The 24,429-nt window shown below is 47.3% G+C and overlaps 1 protein-coding gene across 1 annotated transcript; it reads left to right on the top strand.

Moving 5' to 3' along the window:
- The first annotated feature begins 12,203 nt into the window (after positions 1-12,203).
- On the top strand, positions 12,204-22,660 carry SPATA2 (spermatogenesis associated 2). The gene is made up of 3 exons (XM_025470378.3): positions 12,204-12,407; positions 17,930-18,378; positions 19,307-22,660. Exons 2-3 carry the CDS (start codon positions 18,043-18,045, stop codon positions 20,531-20,533), a joined length of 1,563 nt encoding a protein of 520 aa, XP_025326163.1. The 5' UTR covers positions 12,204-12,407; positions 17,930-18,042; the 3' UTR covers positions 20,534-22,660.
- The last annotated feature ends 1,769 nt before the right edge of the window (positions 22,661-24,429 follow it).

Below are 24,429 nucleotides of genomic sequence, written 5' to 3'. Positions count from 1 at the left end.
GGAAAATGTGGAAGTCAGATCCAGACACCTGCAGAATTGGAACAGGCTTTGTGTTTCAACGGCTGTTTCCTCAATTTAAATCATTACTGTTACTTGAGATTTCACCCCACATCGAGTTGCCTTTTCTTTAAATTTAGGCAAACAAATCTCATTAAAAAAAAATTTTTTTTAAAGGAAATTTTAAAGGGAGATCTGTCATCACTCCTGAACTATGATAAGAAAATAATCACTTATTTCTAAGAGCATTGTAAACACAAAGTAGAAACAAGACAGCCTTATTAACGCATGCCGGATACCGTTGACACTGAAAAAGGAGATTAGCCATTACTAGAGGTGTTGAAGACAGGCTATGGCCATAAACGAGCCGGCCTAGTGAAAGCAGAAGTGGGAGGCTGGTCTCCCTCAGGGAGTGAGTCACCAAGCTTTGGTGCTGTGTTCACCCAACCCGTGGCCATGGGGCCCAACTCCCGCTCTGTAGAGATGGGGAAGCTGAGGCCTCCGGAGATAGTCTAAACCTCAACCTCACAAGAACTGGGAGGACCTGGAGCCCAGATCTTTTGAATGCCAACTTCATCCACTTTCTACTGCACCAAATTGGCTCTTGTAGACAGCCCATTGAACAAAAGATACATCTTGTTAAAAGGCAGGCTCTGCTAACAATTCTAACCTGGTTTTCTTAACCAGGGAAATAAACTATCAAGTAAGCCTCTGCTATGAAAGGCCACAGAGGCCTGACAGTATGGAGTCTATACAGGACAAGTAAATCCTGTTTGTTAACCAGGTTAATTGAATGTAGGAGGATTGTTTTTAGCTATCCATGTGGGCATCTTTTCACTGATAAATAACTTGGCATGTATGCACAGCAGCCCAAGGGAGACAATTTTTATACTTTGTTTCTTTTTCCTGTTCCAATGGCAGGCATCCAGTGCATCTGATCTCCTCCCAGCCAAATATGCCATTCCCCCTCCAGGAATGGGGTTACCTTGGCAGGGGCAGAGGTGTGCTGTAGGTATTTACAAGACTTTGTGTTAGCCTTGTAGCTGCTGCCAGACCCTGGGGTGAGGACAGGAAAGCCCCAGACCTGGGCTTCGGATTGACTGCCTCCAGTTTGGTCTCTTGGAATGAGTTTGCCATGAGCTCATATACTTAGTTATAGAGTCAAAAGGGCAGGATTGAGATATTAATAGTGAACTTTTTGGTGCTTATTGGCCTAAGCATTTTACATGAATAAATCCCCATTGCAACCTATCACTTAGGGTCAATTATCCCCATTTTACAACTGTGCAAATTGAAGAGATTAAATTACCTTTTAATAGAGATGGAAAATGATAGTCAGGATTTGAACACATACAGTTTGGCTTTGGAACCTGTGCATTTAAGAGTACCTCTCTAAGTCATCTGGAAGGTTTCTGAAACCAGTAGTGGGAGACAACCCCTTGAGATTCTGATGCAGCAGGTCAGTGGGGGTAGAGCCAAGGATTTGCATTTCTAACAGTTTTCTAGGTGTGGCTGATGCTGCTGCACCAGGGGCCATACTTTGGGAACCACTAGCCTACACTATCCTCCCCCCTCTCCCCCATCAGTGCTGGACTAGCCTGAATGTACTCTATCCCTTCCTGTTTTTCCTAGGCTTTCCCAATATCCCTTCCCATTATCCCTTCTCAGCTTGCAAATACATTGCCAGTCCTCATCTCCACACTCAATACTCGCTGTTTTTCAACCACAATCAACCTAATAATGTGTGTGAAATGAGTGAACCTTTCCCTTCTCAACGTTCTTAAGGGAACTACTTCCCACAACTGTCTCTTCCTCTTCTTTAGCTTTGGCCAGCCTCTCTCAGGCTGCCCACATCATCTAAGATCTGCTGTGAGCCCAGAGTGGGGAAATCAGTCCTGCTCAAAGGCATTGCAGACGAGATTTTTACCACCAGTGTGGACTCATTCATTCAGACAAGCAAGGAATCCCCGAGGGCCTTCTGTGTGCCAGGCCCTCTGCAGGGTTCAGAGGAGAAATATGGGGTCTTTAGTTGGCAGTGAGGTAGGTGGGTGGTGGCAGATACTTCTAAAAGTTATTCAACTAAATAATGATCTTAAGGAAAATCACAGGGAGATCTGGCTGTGCTAGTGTGAGGTGAACCAATCACACCATGCCTATGAGAAACTGAGATAATCAACATGCGTTAAGTTTGTGGTCATTGGGGATCCCTGGGTGGCTCAGCGGTTTAGAGCCTGCCTTTGGCCCAGGGTGTGATCCTGGAATCCTGGAATCCTGGGATTGAGTCCCACGTTGGGCTCCCCGCATGGAGCCTACTTCTCCCTCTGCCTGTGTCTCTGCCTCTTTCTCTCCGTGTCTCTTGTGAATAAATAAATAAAATCTTAAAAAAAAAAAAAAAGTTTGTGGTCATTTATTACATAGCCACAGATTATACAATCTCCTTAACAGGCAATTTGCCTATACTTATCTAAGTTACAAGAGCATATACTCTTTGGTTTACATATTCTATTTTCAAGACTTTATCCCTTGGACCTGCACCATCCCATATTGTGGCTATTTAAATTTAAATAAATTTAAAAACAAATCTAAAGAGTCAGTTCCTCTGGCTCCCTAGCCATTATTTCCAGAGCTCAATAGCCACACGTAGCAGGTATGTATTTAACATAGCAAATCTAGAACATCTCTACAGCCACAAAAAGTTCTGTGGACAGTGCTGCTACAGACCTACTCACACATATGGCACACGAGCGATTGTGAGCTTTAAATTCTTTAAAGCTATTTCAGGCCTAACTCTTAGAACTGCACCAAATTTTTGGACACTTTGTAAATTCCAGATACAAATCCTTTATCAGAAATATGTATCGCAAATATTTTTTTCCCAGTCTGTGGGTTGCCTATCCATCTTCTTAGCTGTGTCTTTTTTTTAATGCCACATTTAAAATAACAGCAAAACATCAAGCAACAACAAAATTCCCAAGCATCCACAACATGAAGACAAACCTTGCCAACTGGTTGATGAGATTAAAAAAATAGAAAAAGCATATCCTGATTTGGTAAGCCTAGGCAGAGACTCTCGCTTTCATCTGGAATGATTTATCTTTCTAAGGAAGATTTCTCAACTAGGAGTTCCATTAAAAATAAGTAACAAAATAAATATTGGGAAATTGGAAAATGTGAATATGGGTTGTATATTAAAAATAGTATCCTATCAGTATTAAACTTCATTTTTTAAAAAACTTCTTATTTTGATAATTGTTCAGTTGTCATTTAAGAAAATACCTTTGTTGGGTGCCTGAGTGGCTCAGTTGGTTAAGCATCTGCCTTTGGCTCAGGTCATGATCCCTGGGTCCTGGGATTGAGCCATCCCAACCCCCCATCCGGAATCAGGCTCTGCTCTGTGGGGAGTCTGCTTCTCCTCTCCCTCTGCCTGCTGCTCCCCCAAAGTTCATTGCATTATTCCTGCACCTTTCTCCAAGTTAAATTTTTTTTTTAAGTTTAAGAAAGTGAGTATCAAAATAAACTAAAGAACATATTCCCAATTGGCCATATCACAAAAATGTGAACTAAGATTTTAAAAATAATGAAATAGGGACGCCTGGGTGCTTAGTGGTTGAGTGTCTGCCTTTGGCTTAGGTCATGATCCTGGGCTCCTGGGATGGTATCTCATATCAGGATCTTTTATGGAGCCTGATTCTCCCTCTGCCTGTGTCTCTGCCTCTCTCTCTCTCTCTCTCTGTCTCTCATGAATAAAAAAAATCTTTAAAAAAATAATGAAATATTTTCAATCACATTCCTCTCACAAAAATATTTTATTGATAATATCTTTATTGGGGGCATCTGGCTGGCTCAGTCAGTGTAGCATGCACTCTTAATTGTGGAGTTGTAGATTCAAGCCCTCTGTTAGATGTGGAAATTACTTAAAAATAAAATCTTTAAAATAATAATATCTGTTGTTAGCACAATAAAGTTTTTACATTATTAAGAAATCAGAAAAAATACTATTTTATATCTAGGTCTTTGTTTTTGTAAGTTCATATTTTGAAATAATTTTAGACTTACAGAGAAGTTGCAAAAATAGTTTAAAGAACTCCCAGAGACCTCTTTCATCAGATTCCCCAATTTTATCACATTTGCTTTATTGTTCCATTTCTCTTTATATATATATATACACATACACACATATGGCTGGCTTTTATATATATTGTACATACATATGCTCTTTTTCCAGAAATATTGGAGAGTGAGTTGTAGACATGATGTTCCTATACTTCTAACTGTATCAGAGTGTATTTCCTAAGAATAAAGACATTACTTACAAAACCATAGTACAGGGATCCCTAGGTGGCGCAGCGGTTTGGCGCCTGCCTTCGGCCTAGGGCGTGATCCTGGAGACCCGGGATCGAATCCCACATCGGGCTCCCAGTGCATGGAGACTGCTTCTCCCTCTGCCTGTGTCTCTGCGCCTCTCTCTCTGTGACTATCATAAATAAATAAAAAATTAAAAAAAAAAAAAAACATAGTACAAATATCAAAAGGAAGGTGACATTGATACAATGCTATTATCTAATCTATAGGCTTTCATATTTTAGCAATTGTTTCCATAATCTTTAATTGTCATTATTTTTTAAGATTTTTATTTATTTACTCATGAGAGAAAGGCAGAGACACAGGCAGAGGGAGAAGCAGGCTCCCTGCAAGGAGCCTGATGTGAGATTCGATCCCAGGACTCTGGGATCACGACCTGAGCCAGAGGCAGATGCTCAACCACTGAGCCACCCCAGCATCCCGGGGGAGGCCATACTTTTTAATCCTTGTTTGTGTATCCCACCTCACTGATAAGGACACTTAGGCCCAGAGAAGTTATATAGCTTGTCCGTAGTCACACAGCTGGAAAGCAGCAGAACTGGTATCTCAGGTCAGGCCTCTTGGCTTCAGTCTACTTTACCTTCCTGCCTTGCGAGATTGTAGCTATAGAACAAAGACCTGGCCTGCTTCAAGGACAAAGATGATCGATTCTAGCTAACGGTCCTTTGAAACCCAATCCCTTAAGGAACTGGTAGAGTAAATAGCAGGAGCTCATAAACTCTGGGTTATTGTTCTCATCAGCAATTTAGAATCATCCACAAGAAGTGCTGACGTGCTGGCTGAGTCTTCCACATCCAACCCCAGGAGCTATGTCTCCTTGGAGCTGGGCTGGGCTAGAAGGCTCTCCTAATACACAGCCTTAAGTCAGTTGAGTTACCTTTGGACTTGGGGGTGGGCAGCTTCCAGGCAGAGGCAAAGACTTTGAAGTGATTGGCAAATTGAGTTTATATTTAAAGGGAAAGGGGGAAGAAAGACTTTTGTACTGAATGTGAAGTATTGGGACTTGCCAGCTTTCATTTCTAGACATGCTTTCTTTGGGGTTACAAGCTTCCCCCAGGTCCTGCCTCTGACAGTGGAGATCAGAATGAATTTTGAGGCTCTTTTTTTTTTTTTTTTTTTTTTAATTTTGAGCTCTGAGGGATCCCTGGGTGGCGCAGCAGTTTAGCGCCTGACTTTGGCCCAGGGCGCGATCCTGAGACCGGGGATTGAATCCCACGTCGGGCTCCCGGTGCATGGAGCCTGCTTCTCCCTCTGCCTGTGTCTCTGCCTCTCTCTCTCTCTTTCTCTCTCTCTCTCTGTGTGACTATCATAAATAAATAAAAATTAAAATAAATAAATAAATAAAATTTGAGCTTTGAGAAGCAGATGGAATTCTTTGCTCCCAGCAAATTTACATTGCACAGCAATGATCTTAATCATGGATAACATTAGTTGCAGGTTGACTCCCTTCCAAGCACTGGGACTTCCCAAGGTGAAGTTCTTTCCATGAATTATCCCACTTCATGAAAAAGGCTTGATGGCAGATCATGCTTACTGAGTACTTACTGTGCCAAGTGCTTGCAGGGACTATCTCACAACCTGTATGGAAGTAGGCACTATTGTCATGTTTCTCATTTCAAAGATGGATAAACTGAGGTACAGTGAAGTTAGGTCATTTTGCTCAAAGTCATACATAGGAAGCAGCAAAATCAAATCCAGGCATTCTGGCTCTGGAGTCTGGCCTTGTAGAGGAGCTAAGAGAGATTGAGGGGCTCGTCCAACTCATGGGGCCATGTAATGCAGTACCAGGGACTTGAACCCAGGTGTACTGTCTGCAGTCATTTCTGTTCCAATGTGCCATGTTTCTTGGGGCCTTACATGTTGGTTTCTCATGCACCATACTCTTATCTACCAAGCACTAGACACCTGGTCTGGAGAACAAGGGCTATAACTGTCATCCATCTGGCTCACACACCTTCACTGGTTCCTCTGTGCTCACAGGGTCAAATCCAGACTCTTGGCTTGACTTCCAAGGTCCTCAGAGACTGGGCTGATCTCCCATCATCTCATTCTCACCTCACCTTGTGCATTCATCTCTCTAACTAGATGAACTACTTGTTACTTCTCATCCATCCTTAGTACAGGGGGCAGACCTGGCACTTGGAGCTACATATAGTCCCTAGACGTGTTTCTCTGGCAAACATAGTACTTCATGTTATATTTAGTATCAGTACGGGATCATGGTTTCTTTGACTCCCATTAAAATATTATAATTCATTACTATCATTACTTATTTTGATGTTCAAACTGTCCCAGATTTGGCCAGTGGGAACCCCTCCAATTTGGCTTTTGAGTCCTTTTGATATGTCCCATCATTCTTTTGGCATATCCTCACTTTCTGGCTCAATAAAATGGTCCAGGCTCATGTTGGAATTTTCCTGCCTCAGTCCTGAAAAATCAGTCATTTCTCCAAGAAGCCTTGATTATTTTTAGTGGAAGATGGCATTTAGAAAGCAAGATCTGGGTGCTAGGTGCTTATCATTGCAAGGATGTTGTTTCTTGTAGGCTCTCTCAGCAGACAGAACTAGGAAGTATAATTACACATGGAATTTATTATTGGGAAAGTTCGCCTAAAAATCTGGACTTCCCTCTTTAGAAGTCTGAATATCTAATCTGATCAGCAGGGAAATTGGCAATAATCAGCTGGAGCACAGTAGAGATTCAATAGTGTCCTCTCTAAAATTTGTATTGAATGCCTATTGTGAGCCAGGTAATATGCTAAATAACATTACTACTTATAAAATGATAGTCAAATCTGTGTTGGAGGCAAGACCTCAGGGAAATTACAGGAGACAGGGAGCACATTTGATGGGTTTCTAAACTTGAGTATGACAGTTATCGTGGGAATAGAGACAAGGAGTTAGACTCGAGGGCTAAGTCTATGTAAAATCAAATTGATGATGGAACTTGGTAACATGTTTTATAACTGAATGTGGGACACAAAAAGCAGTTTTAAAATGTGGTTAAATTTTCTAACCAGAGCAAATAGATAAATGATGTCGACATAAACCAAGATAGGAAATACAGAAAAAAGAATAAAGAAGAAGGAAAGAAAGAAAAAAAGAAAGAAAAGAAAGAAAGAAAGAAAGAAAGAAAGAAAGAAAGAAAGAAAGAAAGAAAGAAAAAAGAAAGAAAGAAACTAACTAACCTCTTAGGTTGGGAATAATATAAATCTGGTTTTGGCTTTTTTTTTTAATAAGATTGTTATGTAAAAAATAAAAGAATATGTAAAATATTCAAGCAAGTTATGAATCATAAGGAAATGAATACTTGTGACCTCACTACACAAAGACTGTTATTTCTAACACTGATGTTACCTGTAACATGCTTCTTTCCAATCCCATCCCACTATCCAGAATCCTTCCCTTCCCTTCTTCCCTTCCCTTCCCTTCATAGTTCTACCACTTGTGGATATATTCTCATATAATAAAATCCTTAATTTTTATATAGCATGAAAAACACTACTACTAATATCTGGTACCATATGAGAATGTAGTACTCTAGTACCTAGCTATGTCAATTTTATATGTTTGTAGGCAATTGAGTTTTAATTTCTGGTCCTTGCCTTTTTTTTTTTTTTTTAAGATTTTTTATTCATGGGAGACAGAGAGAGAGGCGGAAACACAGGCAGAGGGAGAAGCAGACTCCCTGTGGGGAGCCCGATGTGGGACTCGATGCCAGGACCAAGGATCACAACCTGAACCAAAGGCAGACATACAACCACTGAGCTACCCAGGTGCCCCTGATCCTTGCTTTTGATTGCTTTCTTCCATCTAGCTGCAAGGAAAGCTGGACATCCTCACAGGTTCAGCTCACTCAAAGCCCAGCTCAAATGCCTCCACCTCGAGGCTGCCTCCAGTTTACCCTGTTGGCAGTCACTTCTCTGTTCTCTAAGCTCTACACCCTTCTCCTAACATTTACCACCTTCTATCCTGAATTATAGGTTTTTAGTTCATCTACTCTTATTCTCCTTCTGATAAGAAGACTATACACTCCTTGAGGGTAGGGGCTATGTCCATCTTGCTCATCATATGTCCCTTAAATGTTAACATCAAATCTGGTATTCAGTGATAATTTCCATCAGAAACAAGTACTGTTGAACCTCCTACTTCATGTGGGGTAGTGTATATATGGCAGATAATGCTGATATAATTGTAAGCAAAACATACAGTTATGTCCTTATGGAGCTTATTGACTGTTGGGGGAAAATATATTAATAAAAATCAAATTATGGGCAGCTCCAGTGGCTTAGTGGTTTGGTGCTGCCTTCAGCCCAGGACGCAATGCTGGAGACCCAGGATCGAGTCCCACATCGGGCTCCCTGCGTGGAGCCTGCTTCTCCCTCTGCCTGTGTCTCTGCCTCTCTCTCTCTTTCTCTCTCTCTGTGTCTGTGTCTCTAATAAATAAATAAGAAAAAATCTTTTAAAAATCACATTATATATATTAATGGGCTGACTTAAAAAACAAATGATCTATATTTGCATTATTGCCCCCTGTTGACTTTATACATAAACACATACCTTTGCTTTTTTGTCTTATTTTTATTTTTTGAAGATTTTATTTATTCATTTGTGTGTCTGTGTGTGTGTGTGAGAGAGAGAGAGAGAGAGAGAACAGGGGGAGAGGGAAGAGGGAGAAAACAGACTCCCCAATGAGCTCGAGGATGATGTGGGGCTCAATTCCAGGACCCAGAGATCATGACCTGAGCTGAAGGCAAATGCTTAACCATCTGAGCCACCCAGGAGCCCCCATATACACATACTTTTAGAAAATATATATTATTGTTTTGTTTTTCATTTCAGAGGATGTCTTTCTTTTTTCATTCCACGATATATCTTGCAGGATTAAGTAGGTTTATATCATCTTTTTTAAGTGATATGTCATAGTTATTAGTATGGACACTTCATTTCCCTATTGTTGGACATTTAGAATGTTTTTGGTTTTCACTTTTGCATTATAAACAAGGATGCAACAGGTTTCTGTGTACTGATGCTTATTTATCTAGTAGATTCCAAGACATTAAATTCCTAGGTTATAGGATTGCTTTCTTTTTTCATTTTTTGTTCTAAACACATCCATATCATTGGAATTCATGTATTATTTTTGTAATAAAAAAAGTAAAAAATAGAAAGAAGTAGGTAGATTTTTGTGTTGTTGGCTCTTAGGAAGTAGAGGTGCCTAATCATTGTCACATGACTATTATATAATCTGCTAATCATTATGTAATGAAATCTGAAAAGGATGCTTCTATAATTCCACATCATCAAGCAGAGAAATCTCAGGCCTTCAACTCTGCCTAAAAGATGAGAAACATGGCTCTGTTCAAAGACTTTGAGCCCTCTCTGATATAAAATGTCACTATACCTCAATGACCAGGGTTTCCTACTAGTAAAGCCTCCCTAAAAATCTATTTCCCTTTTGGCTGCCACGGAACCACAGAGCTGTAAGGGCCTTCTTAACAGTCTCATGCTGTTTTGTGACAGTTTCCAAAGGACAGTTTTGAGTTGTTGCAAAGGCAGAGAGTTCTGTTGGACAGTTTTTCTCAGCTGAAATTCCTATAAACACCAATAATTTGCAGATGATTAAGAGAGGAGCTTAAGCCTGAGCTGATAAAGGATGAAGCACACAAAGATCTTGAGTACTGCTCAGATAGCAACAGATACAGTAGTCACTGCTGTTCGAATAGCAGGTTGCTGGTTCTCCAAATGCTTCCCTGTGAATTGTCACTGACTCCTCTGAGACAAGACCCACTGGCTTTAGCTGGGGACACAAAGGCTAAGAGAGAGAATCCTGCAATCAAGGAACATCTGTGGGGCACATCCTGATCAGACATGTGTAGAGCTCAGGGGAAACACAGATAACATAGATGAGTAAGGAGTTCAGGTCTTGTGGGGGTATCAGGCTTAAAATGAATGAATGAATGAATACATATATATTTATATATATATATATATATATTCATATATTATTTGAATGGGAATGGGTCGGGAGCCATATATATATATATAGAGAGAGAGAGAAAGGAAGAGATGAGGGGAAGAACATTTACAGTGAGGGAACAGCATTTACAGGCACAGAAGCAAGAAGGGTAGAAGAGCATGTTGGAGGAAGAGGCCATGGCATGGAGTGGGCTCTGAGTTTTTTTAAACTAAAGATTTTTTTTTAAAGATTTTATTTATTTGATAGACACCAAGCATACTTGAGTTGGGGGAGAGGCAGAAGGAGAGGGAGGAAGCATATTCCTCCCTGAGCAGGGAGCCAGATGCAGGTCTAGTTCCGAGAACTCCAGGATCATATGATCTGAGCCGAAGGCAGACAACTGAGCCACCCAGGCGCCCCAACTAAAGATCTTATTTAGAGAGAGAGAGATAGAGCGCAAGAGCAGGGCAGAAGGGAGAGGGAGAGGGAGAGGGAGAAGAGAGATAGAGAGAGAGAGAGAATCCCAAACTCCAGGTTGAGCATGAAGCCCCATGCAGGGCTTGATCTCACAACCCTGAGATGACAACCTGAGGTGAAATCAAGAGTTCTGCGCTTAACTGACAGAGCCACCCAGGGACCCCACTCTGAGTCTTCAACAAGTGTCTAGGGTAAGTTAGAGAGAGAGAATGATGATCCAATCGCAAATATGTTGGACAAGGTCTTGTGTATGTTAGGCACTTTGCAATCAGTAAGGATTCAGTGAGTGGTGACCCACAAAAGCTGAGTCCTCGGTGAGCTCACGGTTTGGTGGGAGTACATAGACAAATCCATGAGTCGAAGCCACCATGACTGATGCCAGTGTAAACCATTCAGGTACTCCAGATGTCTGGTGAAAAGTCACAGAGCAAGGAGGCTATATTTTGGCTTGGTCTTCCTCGACGCTGGCTTCCACTTAGGGACATCGAGGGCAGAGAGAGGTCGTTTCCTTGGACTTCACCCGGTTTTAAAAACAAAACATACCTAGATCTTTACTATATGCCAATTATTGTAATAATTATTGTAATAAGCTTTCCCCATGTGTTAACTCACTTGATTCTCACAGGGGTCCCAGCAGGCGGTATTATTAGTATTCCACTTTACAAGTGAAAAAGCTGAGGCTCTGAAAGGTTAGGTAACTTGCCCAGGATCACGCTGCCAGTAAAGCGGCAACAGCAAAGCTGGGAGCCCCGTTCTTAACGCTAGCCAGTGACATCAACAGTCCCCTCAAGGCTAGATTCCATCTATGATGCTGGGGTTCTCGTTTGCTCTCTTTATTATTTTTTTAAGATTTTATTTATTTATTCATGAGAGACACAGAGAAGGGGAGAGATAGAGAGAGAGAGACAGGCTCCATGCAGGGAGCCCGACGTGGGACTCGATCCCGGGTCTCCAGGATCAGGCCCTGGGCTGAAGGCGGCGCTAAACCGGTGAGCCACCCGGGCTGCCCTCGTTTGCTCTCTTTAAGCCTCCGTATTTGCATCTGTAAAATGGGGCGAGGGCTCCAACTGTTAGCTCCTGCTCAGGTGCAGCCTGGAGCGCCACTCGCGGGCGGTGGACAAGGGACAAGTCCGGGGAGGCGGGGGCCGGGGATCACCCGGTCTGCGCTCGCAGCTCCCAGCCTCCACCGCCCGGCTCCAGACCCGTTCCCATGGCAACCCGGCCAGCCACCATCCTGGGGCCGGCGTGCGTCACGTCCGGCCCGTTTGTTTCCGGGTCTAGCGTCAGCCGCGGCGGCGGCCCTCCAAGCCCCAGGGCCGGAGCCCGCGACTCCTCGGCTCCTTCTTCTGCCTCCCGCTTCTCCCTCAGCCTCCCGTAACGATCGGCCTCTCCCCGGCCCAACGCGCAGCCGCGGCCCTGCCTCCCTTTGGGCCCGCCCCCTAAGACGTCACTTCCTGGCCGAGTGTTTCCGGGTCGCCGCTTGTCCCGGGGTACTGGCTTCGGTCCCCTGCAGCCGGCCGGAGCGACGAGAGCCCAGCCGGGCCCGGCTCCGGCGGCGGCCGCGGCTCCTTGTGGATTTCCTCGGCCGGGGCGTCCTCGGCGGCAGCGCCGGGGTGAGTGCGGGGCGGCCGCGGGCCAACACGGCCTCCGGCGCCTCCCAGGGCGCAGGGGGCGCCGACTCGGCGGGGCTCGGCGGACCCGGGAGCGGGGGGTCCCCTCGCAGCCCGCGGGGGCGACGGGTGGCCCCGCCTTTCCGGCATCCGGAGGGCCCAGCTGGTCCCCGGGATCCCCGCTCCCCCGAGGGCTGCCTCGCAGACTCCTGGGGCCGGCATGGGTGGCCCGGGGCAGCTCGGGAGGAACACCCCCTCTTCGGCGACGAACCAGGCAGTTGGCCACCCCGAGCCCCCCGTGAGACCGTTACCGCGCAGCGGGCTCCAGCCCCGTCTCGGGCCCCAGACCCGGGTCTGTGCTCGCTGTGTGACCTTGGACAAGTCATTTCATCTTCTGAGCGTCGTTTGGCCTAATTTGTTAAATGGGCGTGAACGTGCCTGCCGGGGCCGTGGTGGGGGCGAGATGAGAGGATGCTGGTGAAGCGCGGCCTCCGGCATACAGCAGGCGTCCAATAAATGAGAGCTGCTGTCCGCTCACTCACAGACCCGGAAAGGGCCAGAGTTTGGGACCGGAGTATTTTTCACGACCGGATAGACTCTCAGAGGCTGTAGGAATTACCAGGTGGGGTATAAGAGCAGCCTCCAGCTTCGGTCTCCGGCAGGGAGGGGGAGCTGCTCCCTTCAGAGCCCCTCTGAGACGCAGCTGCCCGTGGGGAAGGCCGTGTTCAGCAGCGCTGAGGTTACGTTCAGAGGTGTGCAAGGCCTCTTTCTCTCTCTCTGAATTTCCCTGGAGTCTGATTGGGGTCTGGGGGACCCTCAGGTGTTTCACAGCCAGTGCAAGGTGCCTCCGCTGTGTCTTAGGAACCTCGGCTTTGGAATGAGTGCAAAGGAGTGGCGGTTCGGAGGTGGAGGGGGTTGAACTGCTGGCTCTCCTCTGGCCGCTGTTTGGAGGCCGAGGGAACTCTGAACTGGCTGGAGCCCGACCAGAGATCTGTAAACCTGTGGACTGGGGCGATGCTGGGACCAAAATAGCTTCTGCCTGTGCAGGGAGGGGGCGCCTCCAAATGCTGCCTGGGGAGTGTTTCTGCTTGAATGGGCCAGCTGAGGTAAAGCCAAGCTAATGCTTTGCTACCTCCAAATCATTTCAGCTCCTTTCAGTGGGGTTTTAAACAGGTACAGCTTTCCTTTGGATGCTTAAAAAAATAATCATCGGAAAACTAATAATCCTTAAAAAGCTACCACCTCCCTGACTGTGTATGTACTTGTACTGTCTCTCTCTTCATTGACTTGTTTTTCAAAGGGAGTCCAGATTGTGGGCGCAGGGAGTGCTGACCAGGCCTGTTGGCTCTGGGCACCCGCCTGATGCTGTTAGGGATGTTCACAGTGCCATTTTTTTTCCCCCACCAGACTGGCACGTCATGGTGTTCCAATCTTTGGGTTGCTTAGAGAAATTAACGGCTTCTGTCATTGCGCTGTCTAGTCTCCTGTAACCACGCTGTTTTTGCAGAGAGCTGTGTTTTTTGTTGTTCTTGCAGAGTGCTGGGAATAAATTGCTGGCTCTGTGCTCAGAAAAGACACCAGCTATGGCCAGCTACAATGCAGCCTGTATTCTCAGAAAATGTATTCAGGAGGGATGATGTCAGCTGCTTCACCACTGGCCGGTGTCTGGCCAGCCTCTTCCCTTGGCCCTTGAGCTTACATCATAAAGAGATTTGTGGCTCTTCTAGCCCCGTTCTGTGTGGGAAGATGTGAATTTTGCTACTATAGGAATTTTTAGAACTCAACTCCGCTCTCCCTGCCATAGGACGTTCTAACTTAGCCCTTTCAAGTAGAGCTGTCCAGCAGATGCCACAGGACACCTTTTGCCTAGAAGCACCCCAACTCAGACTTTGAGTCAGGGTTTTGGCATTGGTCCTAGGTTTGGACTTCAGATTCCCTTTTTCCTGTAACTTAGGACAAGTGCTTTGGCCTCGCTGAGCCTCAGTTTCCTCTTTAACCTTGGGCTGTCCTGTGAGTTTCGTTGATTTTTATCAAGCCCTTAGCAGAGGACCCTCATGTACTAATCCCTTGGTGAATGGTAGATTATAAGAATAAATGAGTAAGATAAACGGGGAAAAAAACCCAGGCCTCAGGGCCTGCCAGCTGAAGTTCAAATTACAGCTCTGACCGTTGGAAGCTTCTCTGGATTCATGGCCGAACTTTGGTTTCCTTCGAGCATTGTTGTGAGGATTAAATGGGATGATGCAATTAAAGTGGAAGGCCCTGTGCTTAGTGCGTAGTAGGACCTCAGTAATCAGTCATTTCCCTCTCCTTCCTTAATTCTCTCATAGTGTTCATTTCCTTTCACTTTTCTGTTCACCTACTTATATTGGTTCAAGATTCATCATAGATTGGTTTCCTATCCTTGACTTCAGGATTTAGAACACCAGTTGGGCTATTCGGATTCCTTTTCCTTGTTTATTGTGTGCCAGCAACAAACAAGGGTGTGGACTGTGGTGTGATTACAGAGCAGCAGACGCTGAGCTTGAGGGTGGCTGACTTTGTTAAAAAAAAAAAAAATCAGCCTCTATAAGCTCAAAGCTGACTTCCTTGGAGAAAGATCACAGCGGTACTTAGGAGGATTGATGTCCCTCTGTTTAAATTCTTCTCAGGTGTATCAAAAAATAGTCCCTGGGATGGACGTTTCTCTTAGATGAATAAAAAATGGTAAATACTTACAGGTTTTTATTAGCAAGGACTGACGTCTTTCAGGTTGCAGTGCAAACTTTGATAAGAAGTTCTTTCAGCTAGACTTGAGGGCAGGGCTGTGGCTTTCCAACTGCTCCCCACTACCCACCCTACATCCCCCCACTGCACCCATCCTAGGGCCTGGCACCAGAAAGGAGCTGCATAAAATACTTGTTGAACTCAGGAATTGTGGGGGTATGGGGCGGAACACAGGTGCCACAGAAGGTCAGGCTTGGAATCTTGGGTTCACTAACTCTGGCAGCTTACAGCATGTCATATCATGGAGCCTCTGTCCCTTCTCTCTCCAGCTGATCTCCCGGGATTCTTGGAGAGCTCAGTGAGAAACTGAAGGAGTGGCATCGTGAATGCACCATTCATTTCACCTGTTTTCTCAAACACCTGCTGTGTGCCAGGCTGTGTGTTAGGCACCACGGAACAAAACAGATATGGTCTTTGCCTTTGTGGAGCTTCCTGGGTAATAGGGGGCACAAAGAGAGGAAGTTAGTAAATGAATAAATAAAAGTGATAACGTCAGAGGGTGATGATCCCAGGATAATGGGATAACGAGGGACTGGGAAGGTGGGAGTTAGAGCTGGGGTTGTCACTGAGGCCTCTGAGGGGTGACATTTGAGCTAAGGCCTGAGTAATGAGAGTGAGCCAGTTATGGGAAGGATCAGAGAAGGAACAGGCAAAAGGAACAACATGGGCAAAGGTCCTGAGACAGGACTGAGCTTGGTGTGTTTGAGGAACAGACAGAAGGGTCCCTGTGAGCAGAAGGGAAGGAAGAGGGAAGGGGAAGACGGCCATGAGCAGGGGTAGACCGTATGAAGCCTTTGACCTTTGGTCAGAAGGTGGGATTTTATCCTAATGGACTTAGGTTTGCCCCCTGTGCCCCTCACGTGTATTTGTTCCTGAATAATTGGGCTCCCTTGGCAGGGCAGTGGGTAGGAGAAGGTGGCCTCTCTGTCCCCAGTTCTCTCGCACATCTCACCCCTCACCTCATAGTTAAGATACTCAGGAGTCTCCCCAAAAACCAGAGAACCCAGGCGAGTGGCTCAAGATGTAGATGATTTTATTCAGCTCCTGATTGCCACTGGATTCATAGGCCTTTAGCACTTCCTGAGCTGAAGCCAGTTGTGCTAAAGGCTGGCACAGGCCTGTCCCATCCCTGCAGCTTCCTTCTCGGTCCCTTGCTATGTGCACAGCCAGCAGCAGCCTCCTTCACTTAGACAGCAGATGTCTAGGAGGCACGTACCCCATGTCTGGCTCTGTGCTTGGGTTACCTTAACGAGTAATTCAGTTGGGATTGCTGTGCCCATGGAGCTTGGCGAGGGTGAAGATGCTCATCCACCACCTGGGTGGACATACTTGCCCGCTCTGATCTTACCTCTTTGAGAATGCTTGGCGTTGTGGCAGGGGAATGGCACCTTCAGAGAGCAGGAGTAGCTGCTCATGTGTATCAAAGGCTTATTTCCAGCCAGCCCTCTGTGAAGAGCTCTCTGTACTGATTGCACATAACCCTTCCACCAATTCTGGACTCTAAGTACTATTGTCAACCCCCATTTTTGGATGAGAACACTGAGGCCCACAGAGGCTGAGTAGTTCACCCAGGTAGCCTCGAGAAGCAGACCCAAGATTCACACCCAGACAGTCTGGCTTGGGGATCTGTTCGTAACCCCTGTGCTGTGCTGTCCTCCTGGCCCTGGCAATACCCTCGATGAATCCAGATTGCTCCTGGCATTGTGGCACCAAAAATATTGCTTGCTCTGTGCATGTTCTACTAACTGGGGGCCAAGCAGACAGCAAGAATGTACAAATTTGGTGTACCCCAGCTCAGAATGTCTTGTCCTCTTCCAGTGGGACTGTGAACCTCTCCTAAGGTAGAGGGGAATGCAGGCTGTCAGAGCCAGGGAAAATGTTCTCCAGGGGTCAGCAGCCAGCATGATCTCTCTTTAAAGTGGCAGATAAGATCATGTCCCTCTCCCCCTTGCTTTGAACTCTTCAGGTGCTTCATGTGCCTCCTTGAATAAAATGTACAGTTGGGGCACAGGATCCTGTCCTGATGGTGCCTGCAGCTTCATCTCTGGTCACTCCCTTCCCTTCCCCTTGCTGCCTCAGCCGCATTGGCCCTTTTTCTGTTCATAGGCCAAGCTCCTTCCTGCCTCAGGAAAGCAGGGCGTGGTGGTTAAGGGCGTAGACTTTGGAACCAGGCTGCCAGGGCTCTCAGCTCTGCCTCTTCGTGGTTCTGTAACCCTGGACACTTGTAACATTTCTGTGTCTTCATTTTTACATCTGTAAAATGGGGATCCTATCTCCTAGCGTTGTTTGAGAAGACGAAATGCATTCACATGCATCAGTGCCCGGTGCGTAGTAAGAGTGATAGTGTTAGCTCTGGGCCTTCCTCCCTGGCGACACTGCTGCTGTTACATTCTCCGCCCACCTCTTTGCTTGGCAAACTCTTCATGCTTCAAGCCTAACTGTCACTGCCTGGGGTGGGGATGGGGGTGGGACTTTTAAAAACTTCTCCTCCCCACAAAACCAGGTTAGGTGCTTCTAATCATATCTTTATCTGAGTTCAACAAAGTCCAGGACCTGTTTGTCTTGTTTCCACTACAACTTTGCACATAGTCTGCGTTCAGTCAGTGTGTTAGCAGAATGGATGAGCAGAAAGGGGCCTAGGGCTGGCGATGCCCGGTGTGGCTCAGGCCAGGTCGGTCTGGTTTTGTCTCAGCAGCCACAAGCTGGTATATGGACCATTTCAGGAATGAAATGATGTGCTTTTTTTCTTCCCCTTCCAGAGCACGCCCCTCTACTCCAGGTGGGCAGCATGTCTGTGCTTTTAGCAATGGCCCTGCCTCGAACCCAGAAACCATGGAGGAGATAAGGTAGCCCTGCCCTGTCCCTGAATCAGATGGGGAAGCCCAGTTCGATGGATACAAAATATAAGGATGACTTATTTCGGAAGTACGTGCAGTTCCATGAGGGCAGAGTGGACACCACCCCCAGCAAGCAGCGGCCTGGCAGTGATGAGTACCTTCGGGTGGCAGCCTCGACCCTACTCAGTCTACACAAGGTGGATCCCTTTTATCGATTCCGGCTGATCCAGTTCTATGAAGTGGTGGAGAGTTCCCTGCGCTCACTCAGTTCTTCCAGCCTGCGGGCTTTGCACTGCGCCTTCAGTGTGCTGGAAACGATGGGCGTCAACCTCTTCCTCTACCCCTGGAAGAAGGAATTCAGAAGCATCAAGGTAAGGTCTAAGGAAGGGCCGTCCACACCGGTCTCCCTGGTTCACCTCCTGGTCCAACCTGAGAGGGCTTGTGCCAATTGCATGCCTCCTCTGCCCGCAGACCCTCCTGTCTTCCCCACTGCCTTTGATGTAACAACTAGAAGTACCCCCCTCCCTGAGGCTCCCTACCTTGCTGTCTGACAAGTGTCATCTCTTTACTGGGTCCCTGCCCCTGGCAGCTCCCACCTGAAGTTGTGAGGTTGGAAAGGTAGGCAGCTCCCTGGTTATGCAGGGCTTTGAAGCCCAGGGCAAAGGGCTTGAATCTGCCCTAAGTAGGCTGAGAAGCAAGGCAGGTCAGGGTCAGGTTTCCATTTGGAAAGCATCCCTCTGGCTGTTGTATGGGAAATAGCCTAGGGGGGCGGCGAGAACAGTTAGGAAGCTGCCGTGGATGTTGGAGTACTCTGAGAGCAGGTTTGGACTAAGTAGTAGCAGACAGGAGGGTGGAGGATGGATTTAAGAGAGAAAGAAAATTCTGAATCATTCTGAAGGCAGTGGTGGCTCAGGAGAGTTTCCACAAAGCCAGTCTGTTATTCTTCAGAACTTCGCAGAGATGCCAGAGAGGAATATTCTTGCTCATTGGGCATTCTTCCCCCACTCTGATCCCTTCTCTTCTTGTGCGTTTGCCCTGTTTCCTCCTCCTGTGGAGCAGAGCCGCTGAGCCCCATATGGGAAGCTGGTGGCTTTGTGCCCTCAGCTCAGGGCAGGAGTGCCGTGCGGCTCCCCTCGCCATGTGCTAGTAGCCTCCGCCTGCTGCAGCGAGGAGCTGCTGAGATCCTTCCTCCCCTCCTTGTGCTCCCGTTCCGCCCTGGGCATACTGGGCACTGAAGCCAGCTCCCTGTGTGTCTCAGCAAATCGTGCCTCTCTTTTTCTGCCCCCTCCCTTCTCCTAGACCTACACGGGCCCCTTCGTTTATTATGTCAAGTCGTCGTTACTGGAAGAGGACATCCGAGCCATCCTGCATTACATGGGCTACGTGCCTGAGTTAGGGACTGCGTATAAACTCAAAGAGCTTGTAGAGACCCTCCAGGTGAAGATGGTTTCCTTTGAGCTCTTTCTGGCCAAGGTGGAGTGTGAGCAGATGCTGGAAATCCACTCACAAGTCAAGGACAAGGGCTACTCCGAGCTGGACGTGGTGAGCGAGCGCAAGAGCAGTGCGGAGGATGTGCGTGGCTGCTCTGAGGCCCTGCGGCGGCGGGCTGAGGGCCGGGATCACCTGACGGCCTCCATGGCCCGTGTGGCACTCCAGAAGTCTGCCAGCGAGCGGGCAGCCAAGGACTACTACAAGCCTCGGGTGACCAAGCCCTCGAGGTCAGTAGATGCCTATGACAGCTACTGGGAGAGCCGGAAGCCACCCCTGAAGGCCTCGTTGAGCCTGCGGAAGGAGCCCATGGCACCAGACTTGGAAGATGACCTCAAGGATGAGATCATCCGCCCATCCCCCTCGCTCCTGACCATATCTAGCTCCCCCCATGGAAGCCCGGATGACCAGCCATCCCCCTCCCCCAACAACGGCCTCGGCCTCCTGCGTGGCACGTACTTCTCCGCTCAGGAAGACGTGGATCTGTACACAGACTCAGAGCCTAGGGCCACATACCGGAGGCAGGATGCCCTGAGGCCAGACGTGTGGCTGGTCAGGAATGACGCCCACCCCCTCTACCACAAGCGCTCACCCCCCGCCAAAGAGTCCTCCCTGTCCAAGTGCCAAAACTGCGGGCTGTCCTGCAGCTCCTCCCTCTGCCAGCGCTGTGACAGCCTGCTTGCCTGTCCCCCAGCCTCCAAGCCAGGCGCTTTCCCTGGCAAGTCCTCTGCCCACGACAGCCTGGCCCACGGGTCGTCTCTGCGGGAGAAGTATGCAGGCCAGACTCAGGGCCTCGAGCGGCTGCCGCACCTCCACCCCAAATCCAAGCCCTCCACCACAGCCACCTCCCGCTGTGGCTTCTGTAACCGCCCGGGTGCCACCAACACCTGCACCCAGTGTTCAAAAGTCTCCTGCGACGGCTGTCTCAGCGCCTACCATTACGACCCCTGCTGCAAAAAGAATGAGCTGCACAAGTTCATGCCCAACAACCAGCTGAACTACAAGTCCACCCAGCTCTCCCATCTCGTGTATAGATAGACTGGACCTGGCATCCCCTGCTCCAAGGGCTACAGCACTGACTTTCTGGTTTCCCCCCTGGGAAGTAGTGTTGATGTGTTGATCTCAGAAGCCGAGACCTGCATTTGACTATGTAGGTGTCAGGGGATCGCGGGGTTGGCCGCACCATGTGGGAGTTCCCATGGTGACCCAGATACTTCAACTGATGGCTGCTTTGTCGCCTGACAAGGGAGAGGGTGGCACTTCCGTTCAGATTCATTTTGCTAATCTCTCCACTCCCTATTCCGTTGTTTTGTTTTCGAGGAGGATTTCTGAGACTCTTGCCACACCCACCTCTTCCACTGCAAAGCCAACTTGGACTGGGAAGGGCCCTCCAAATGCCCACCTGGAGCGCCGAGCTAGAGGCCTGTTGGCTTGTGAAATGAGCCCTCCTGCCACACCGGGCCTCTTCCAATGGCTCATCCTTTGGCCGCCCCCTTCCCAAATACAAGGATCTCCCACCTGGAACCCCCCCCCCCCCAACGCTGACTTCCACCTAAGTCTCAAGGGTGGACTGTGTCCAGTATTCACTGAATGGCATCCTGTTGCCAGCACAGCTCAGTGCAGCCCGTGGTGTTCGTGCACTTTGCTCCAGCGCATCGAAGTGTGGACCTTCCACGGCGGGATAGACTTTTCCCCTTTCTGTTGTTTGCACATGCCCCTCTTACTGTACTGTAAATAGATATTTTTGAGATTTATTTTTAAATAAATATTCAACTTGCCGTGTGTTTCAAAGTGGTTAAAACATTAATTATGTAGCTATTTATACAAATGACCTGGGTCCTTTAGTCTTCCAAGGGAGGGTCTCATGCCCTTCCATGTATCCTACACACACCACAGCCCGAGGGTAGGGCGGAGAGTGCGGGGGCCGAGGAGGAACAGACAATGCCCCTGAGCTGATGGAGAGCCACTGTCTTCCCTACAATAAATCTCTATATACCTACCTCCAGTGTACACTTAGGGGGCTAGTGCGGGCCAGGAGGTCTGTGTGCCTGCGGACTGTGATGACCTGGTGACCTTCAGGATCCTCACTCTGCAGATCTACAGCCTGGTCTTTGCCACTTGCTGCGTGTGAACCTTGCACTCCAAATGTCTCCAGTCTTGTTTCGGAAGGAAAATCCTATGGGATTCCCCTGCCTCCTCCCCCGCCCCCAATCTCAGCCCTCTTCGCCTGTTTCCAGGACTCCTCTGCAACATCAGTGATCTTTTTGCACTAACGTGGGCCCAAGTCAGCGTGTGCCCATCAGACAGATGTCTCCTGAGATACTCAGCTGAGCCTCAGTGCTTCCAAACCTGAGGGCCCCTTAAACTCCTCATGTGAATGACTGTCCCCTGGATTTTGCTTTTGGGGTGCAGAGCAGGAGTGGGGCAAGAATTCGAAAAAAGAACCGCTTCCTTGTGAACTACTATATTTTAGCCATAAGTGTTTGTGATGTACAGAGTATTATAGGAATTTACATGCAGTGGGTTTTCTGGTAGAAGGAGGTATTCAGCTCTTGAACAAATTTAAATCTGGCTGAATCCTGAGGCCACTGTGAATTTGCTCATGTTCTTCCAACTCAATTGAGTGATTTTAAGGTTTTCCAAATCTATGGCTCTTTTTTATATGTCTGGTAGAGCACATGTAGATATTCAATGTGTATGTACAGCTGACTTTCAACCACCTTTATTACTAAGACCAGCCCGTTCTGGGGTCATCATCTTTGACGTTCTTCTTTCCACATTTCCGAAGTGTCGATGCCTGTTTTACTCCCGAGAGCTCTAGTTTTCTAGTTTTCCATTTCCAGATCGCTCCAGCTCTACAGGAACTCTTAAAAAACCGTGATGCCCGGTAACTTGTACGGTGGGCAGAAGCAGGAGTGCCCACCTTGTCCTGGGAGAGAAAGTCCGGCACGCGTGTGTCATCACGGAGATATTGTGTTCACAGACTGGAATAGAAAATGCTCTGACCCTGTCTTTGGTGTGTACCTTATTGTATGAGGTTGCTGTGATTGAGCTGGATAAATATATACTAATTTAAAAAGGCAGATGTTTTGCATTTGATTTCTACCAAGAATTGAAATGTTGAGAGATGATTTAAAAAATAATAAAGCGTCTTCCATTATTAAACCAAGTGTTTGAGGTTTTATGTCCCTCCTGCCCTGCTGCTTTTGAAGTTTGGGTTGATTGGGTTTTTTTGTTTGTTTTGCTTAAGCTGCATCCTTCAATGACAGGACTCACATTTTCTCCTCCACGAAACTGATATGTAATAATAGTCGGCATTCGGCATCCAAGTGCTCGTCCTGTGAGCCAGGTACTTTGTATGCTGAGACTTTACCTGCATGATTCCATGTAACAGTCTTCAGCCCCCTTGTAAGCTAGGTAGGTAGTGTTATGTATGATTCCCTTCTTACAGACGGGGAAACTGAGGCATGGCCAGTTCAGCCATGTTTCTCAGGAGTGGGACTCCAAACTCTAGGAGAAATTATTGGTGGTGATTGGCAGGCATTAAATAACATTGAAGGACATAATGAAAAAATTAATGACATCTTTAATTCTTTTGATCCATTTAAATGCCTTAAGGAGGAAGTTCTTATCGGGAAGACAAGTTCAGTGCTAGCTTGTCTGGACCAAAGAGGAAGGAGGTGTTAGGCACAGAGCCTCAGGCTGAATCTTAGCTAAGTAATCAGTTACTTTCTATTTGAAGCAGGTTGTACTGTCTTCCATCTACAGCAATGATAGATCACTTAAAAAATCAATTTAAGTGTTTTTTAAAAGCAAGATGTATGGCAAAAATCTTGAGGGCAGTATACAAGCGGCTGTGGTTCAAGACATCCAGGCTCAGTAGCAGCATGGTCTCCACATGATAGTGACCACTGCTGGGCTGGCCCTTCAAAGGCACCTCAGCCTTGTGAAATGAGCCCTCCTGCCACACCCAGCCTCTTCCAACGGCCTCAGGCCAAAGGCCCAAGTGTTGGGTTTGGTTTTAGCTACAACATAGGAGATGGCGCTGCTGGGAACGGCGGTTCCCTATAGGTGCACACCCAGCTCGGGGGAGCGGAGGAAGCCAGACACTCCTGCACCCAAAGCAGCGTGGTGACTTCAGAGCAGATTGCTTCATCTGTGAATATAAATGACAAGCATATTTAACATCATCAGGCCCACCAGCTGTCCGTTAGCTCTGCTGCCAGCTCTGAGCACCCATCTGTGGCGCCCCACATGCCTGATTACCAGTCTCAGAGGGATAAGGGCTGTGGCAGACATTTCAAATTCCTCTCACCCTTTCTCCCTTGGTAACAGAAGACCATGGTAAAGACTACCTTTCCCAGCTCTCCTGTGGTGAGGCATGGCTACATGGCTGTGTCTGGTCACTGGGACAGAGACGTGGTTTGTGTGTCTTCCAAGACGTGTTTTTCAAAGGATCTTGTCCTCCCACCCTGATCCTCCTTCCTGGCTGGAAGGGCTGTGCTGGCTGGAATGGGGCAGCCATGAAGACACTGAGGCGGAAGCCAAGGGAAGAGGGCAGGGTAGCAGTTGGAAGGGGCCAGGAAGCTTAGGTGCTTAGGAAGCTGCCATCAGACCCAGCCTGCCCTGCCCACCTCCAGAATTCTTAGGTACAAGAGGAATGAGCTATTACTTTGCTTAATCCACATTTTCCCACTTTCTCATTTAAAAAACCTTTTTATTGGAGATCCCTGGGTGGCGCAGTGGTTTGGTGCCTGCCTTTGGCCCAGGGCACGATCCTGGAGACCCGGGATCGAATCCCATGTCAGGCTCCCGGTGCATGGAGCCTGCTTCTCCCTCTGCCTATGTCTCTGCCTCTCTCTCTGTGTGTGACTATCATAAATAAATAAAAATTTTAAAAAATAAATAAAAAACCTTTTTATTTACAAACTTCA

This window comes from Canis lupus, chromosome 24 (assembly GCF_003254725.2).
Source record: "Canis lupus dingo isolate Sandy chromosome 24, ASM325472v2, whole genome shotgun sequence".
NCBI classification, from domain to species: Eukaryota; Metazoa; Chordata; class Mammalia; order Carnivora; family Canidae; genus Canis; species Canis lupus.
The sequence above is the reverse complement of the archived record's forward strand: the minus strand, read 5'-3'. Positions and strand labels throughout refer to the sequence as shown.

Excerpts from the sequence above, each read along its gene's own strand:
- SPATA2 (XM_025470378.3), top strand. The coding sequence starts at position 18,043 with ATGGGGAAGCCCAGTTCGATGGATACAAAATATAAGGATGACTTATTT. Across the intron at positions 18,379-19,306 it reads AGGAATTCAGAAGCATCAAG|ACCTACACGGGCCCCTTCGT; the intron begins GTAAGGTCTAAG and ends CCCTTCTCCTAG.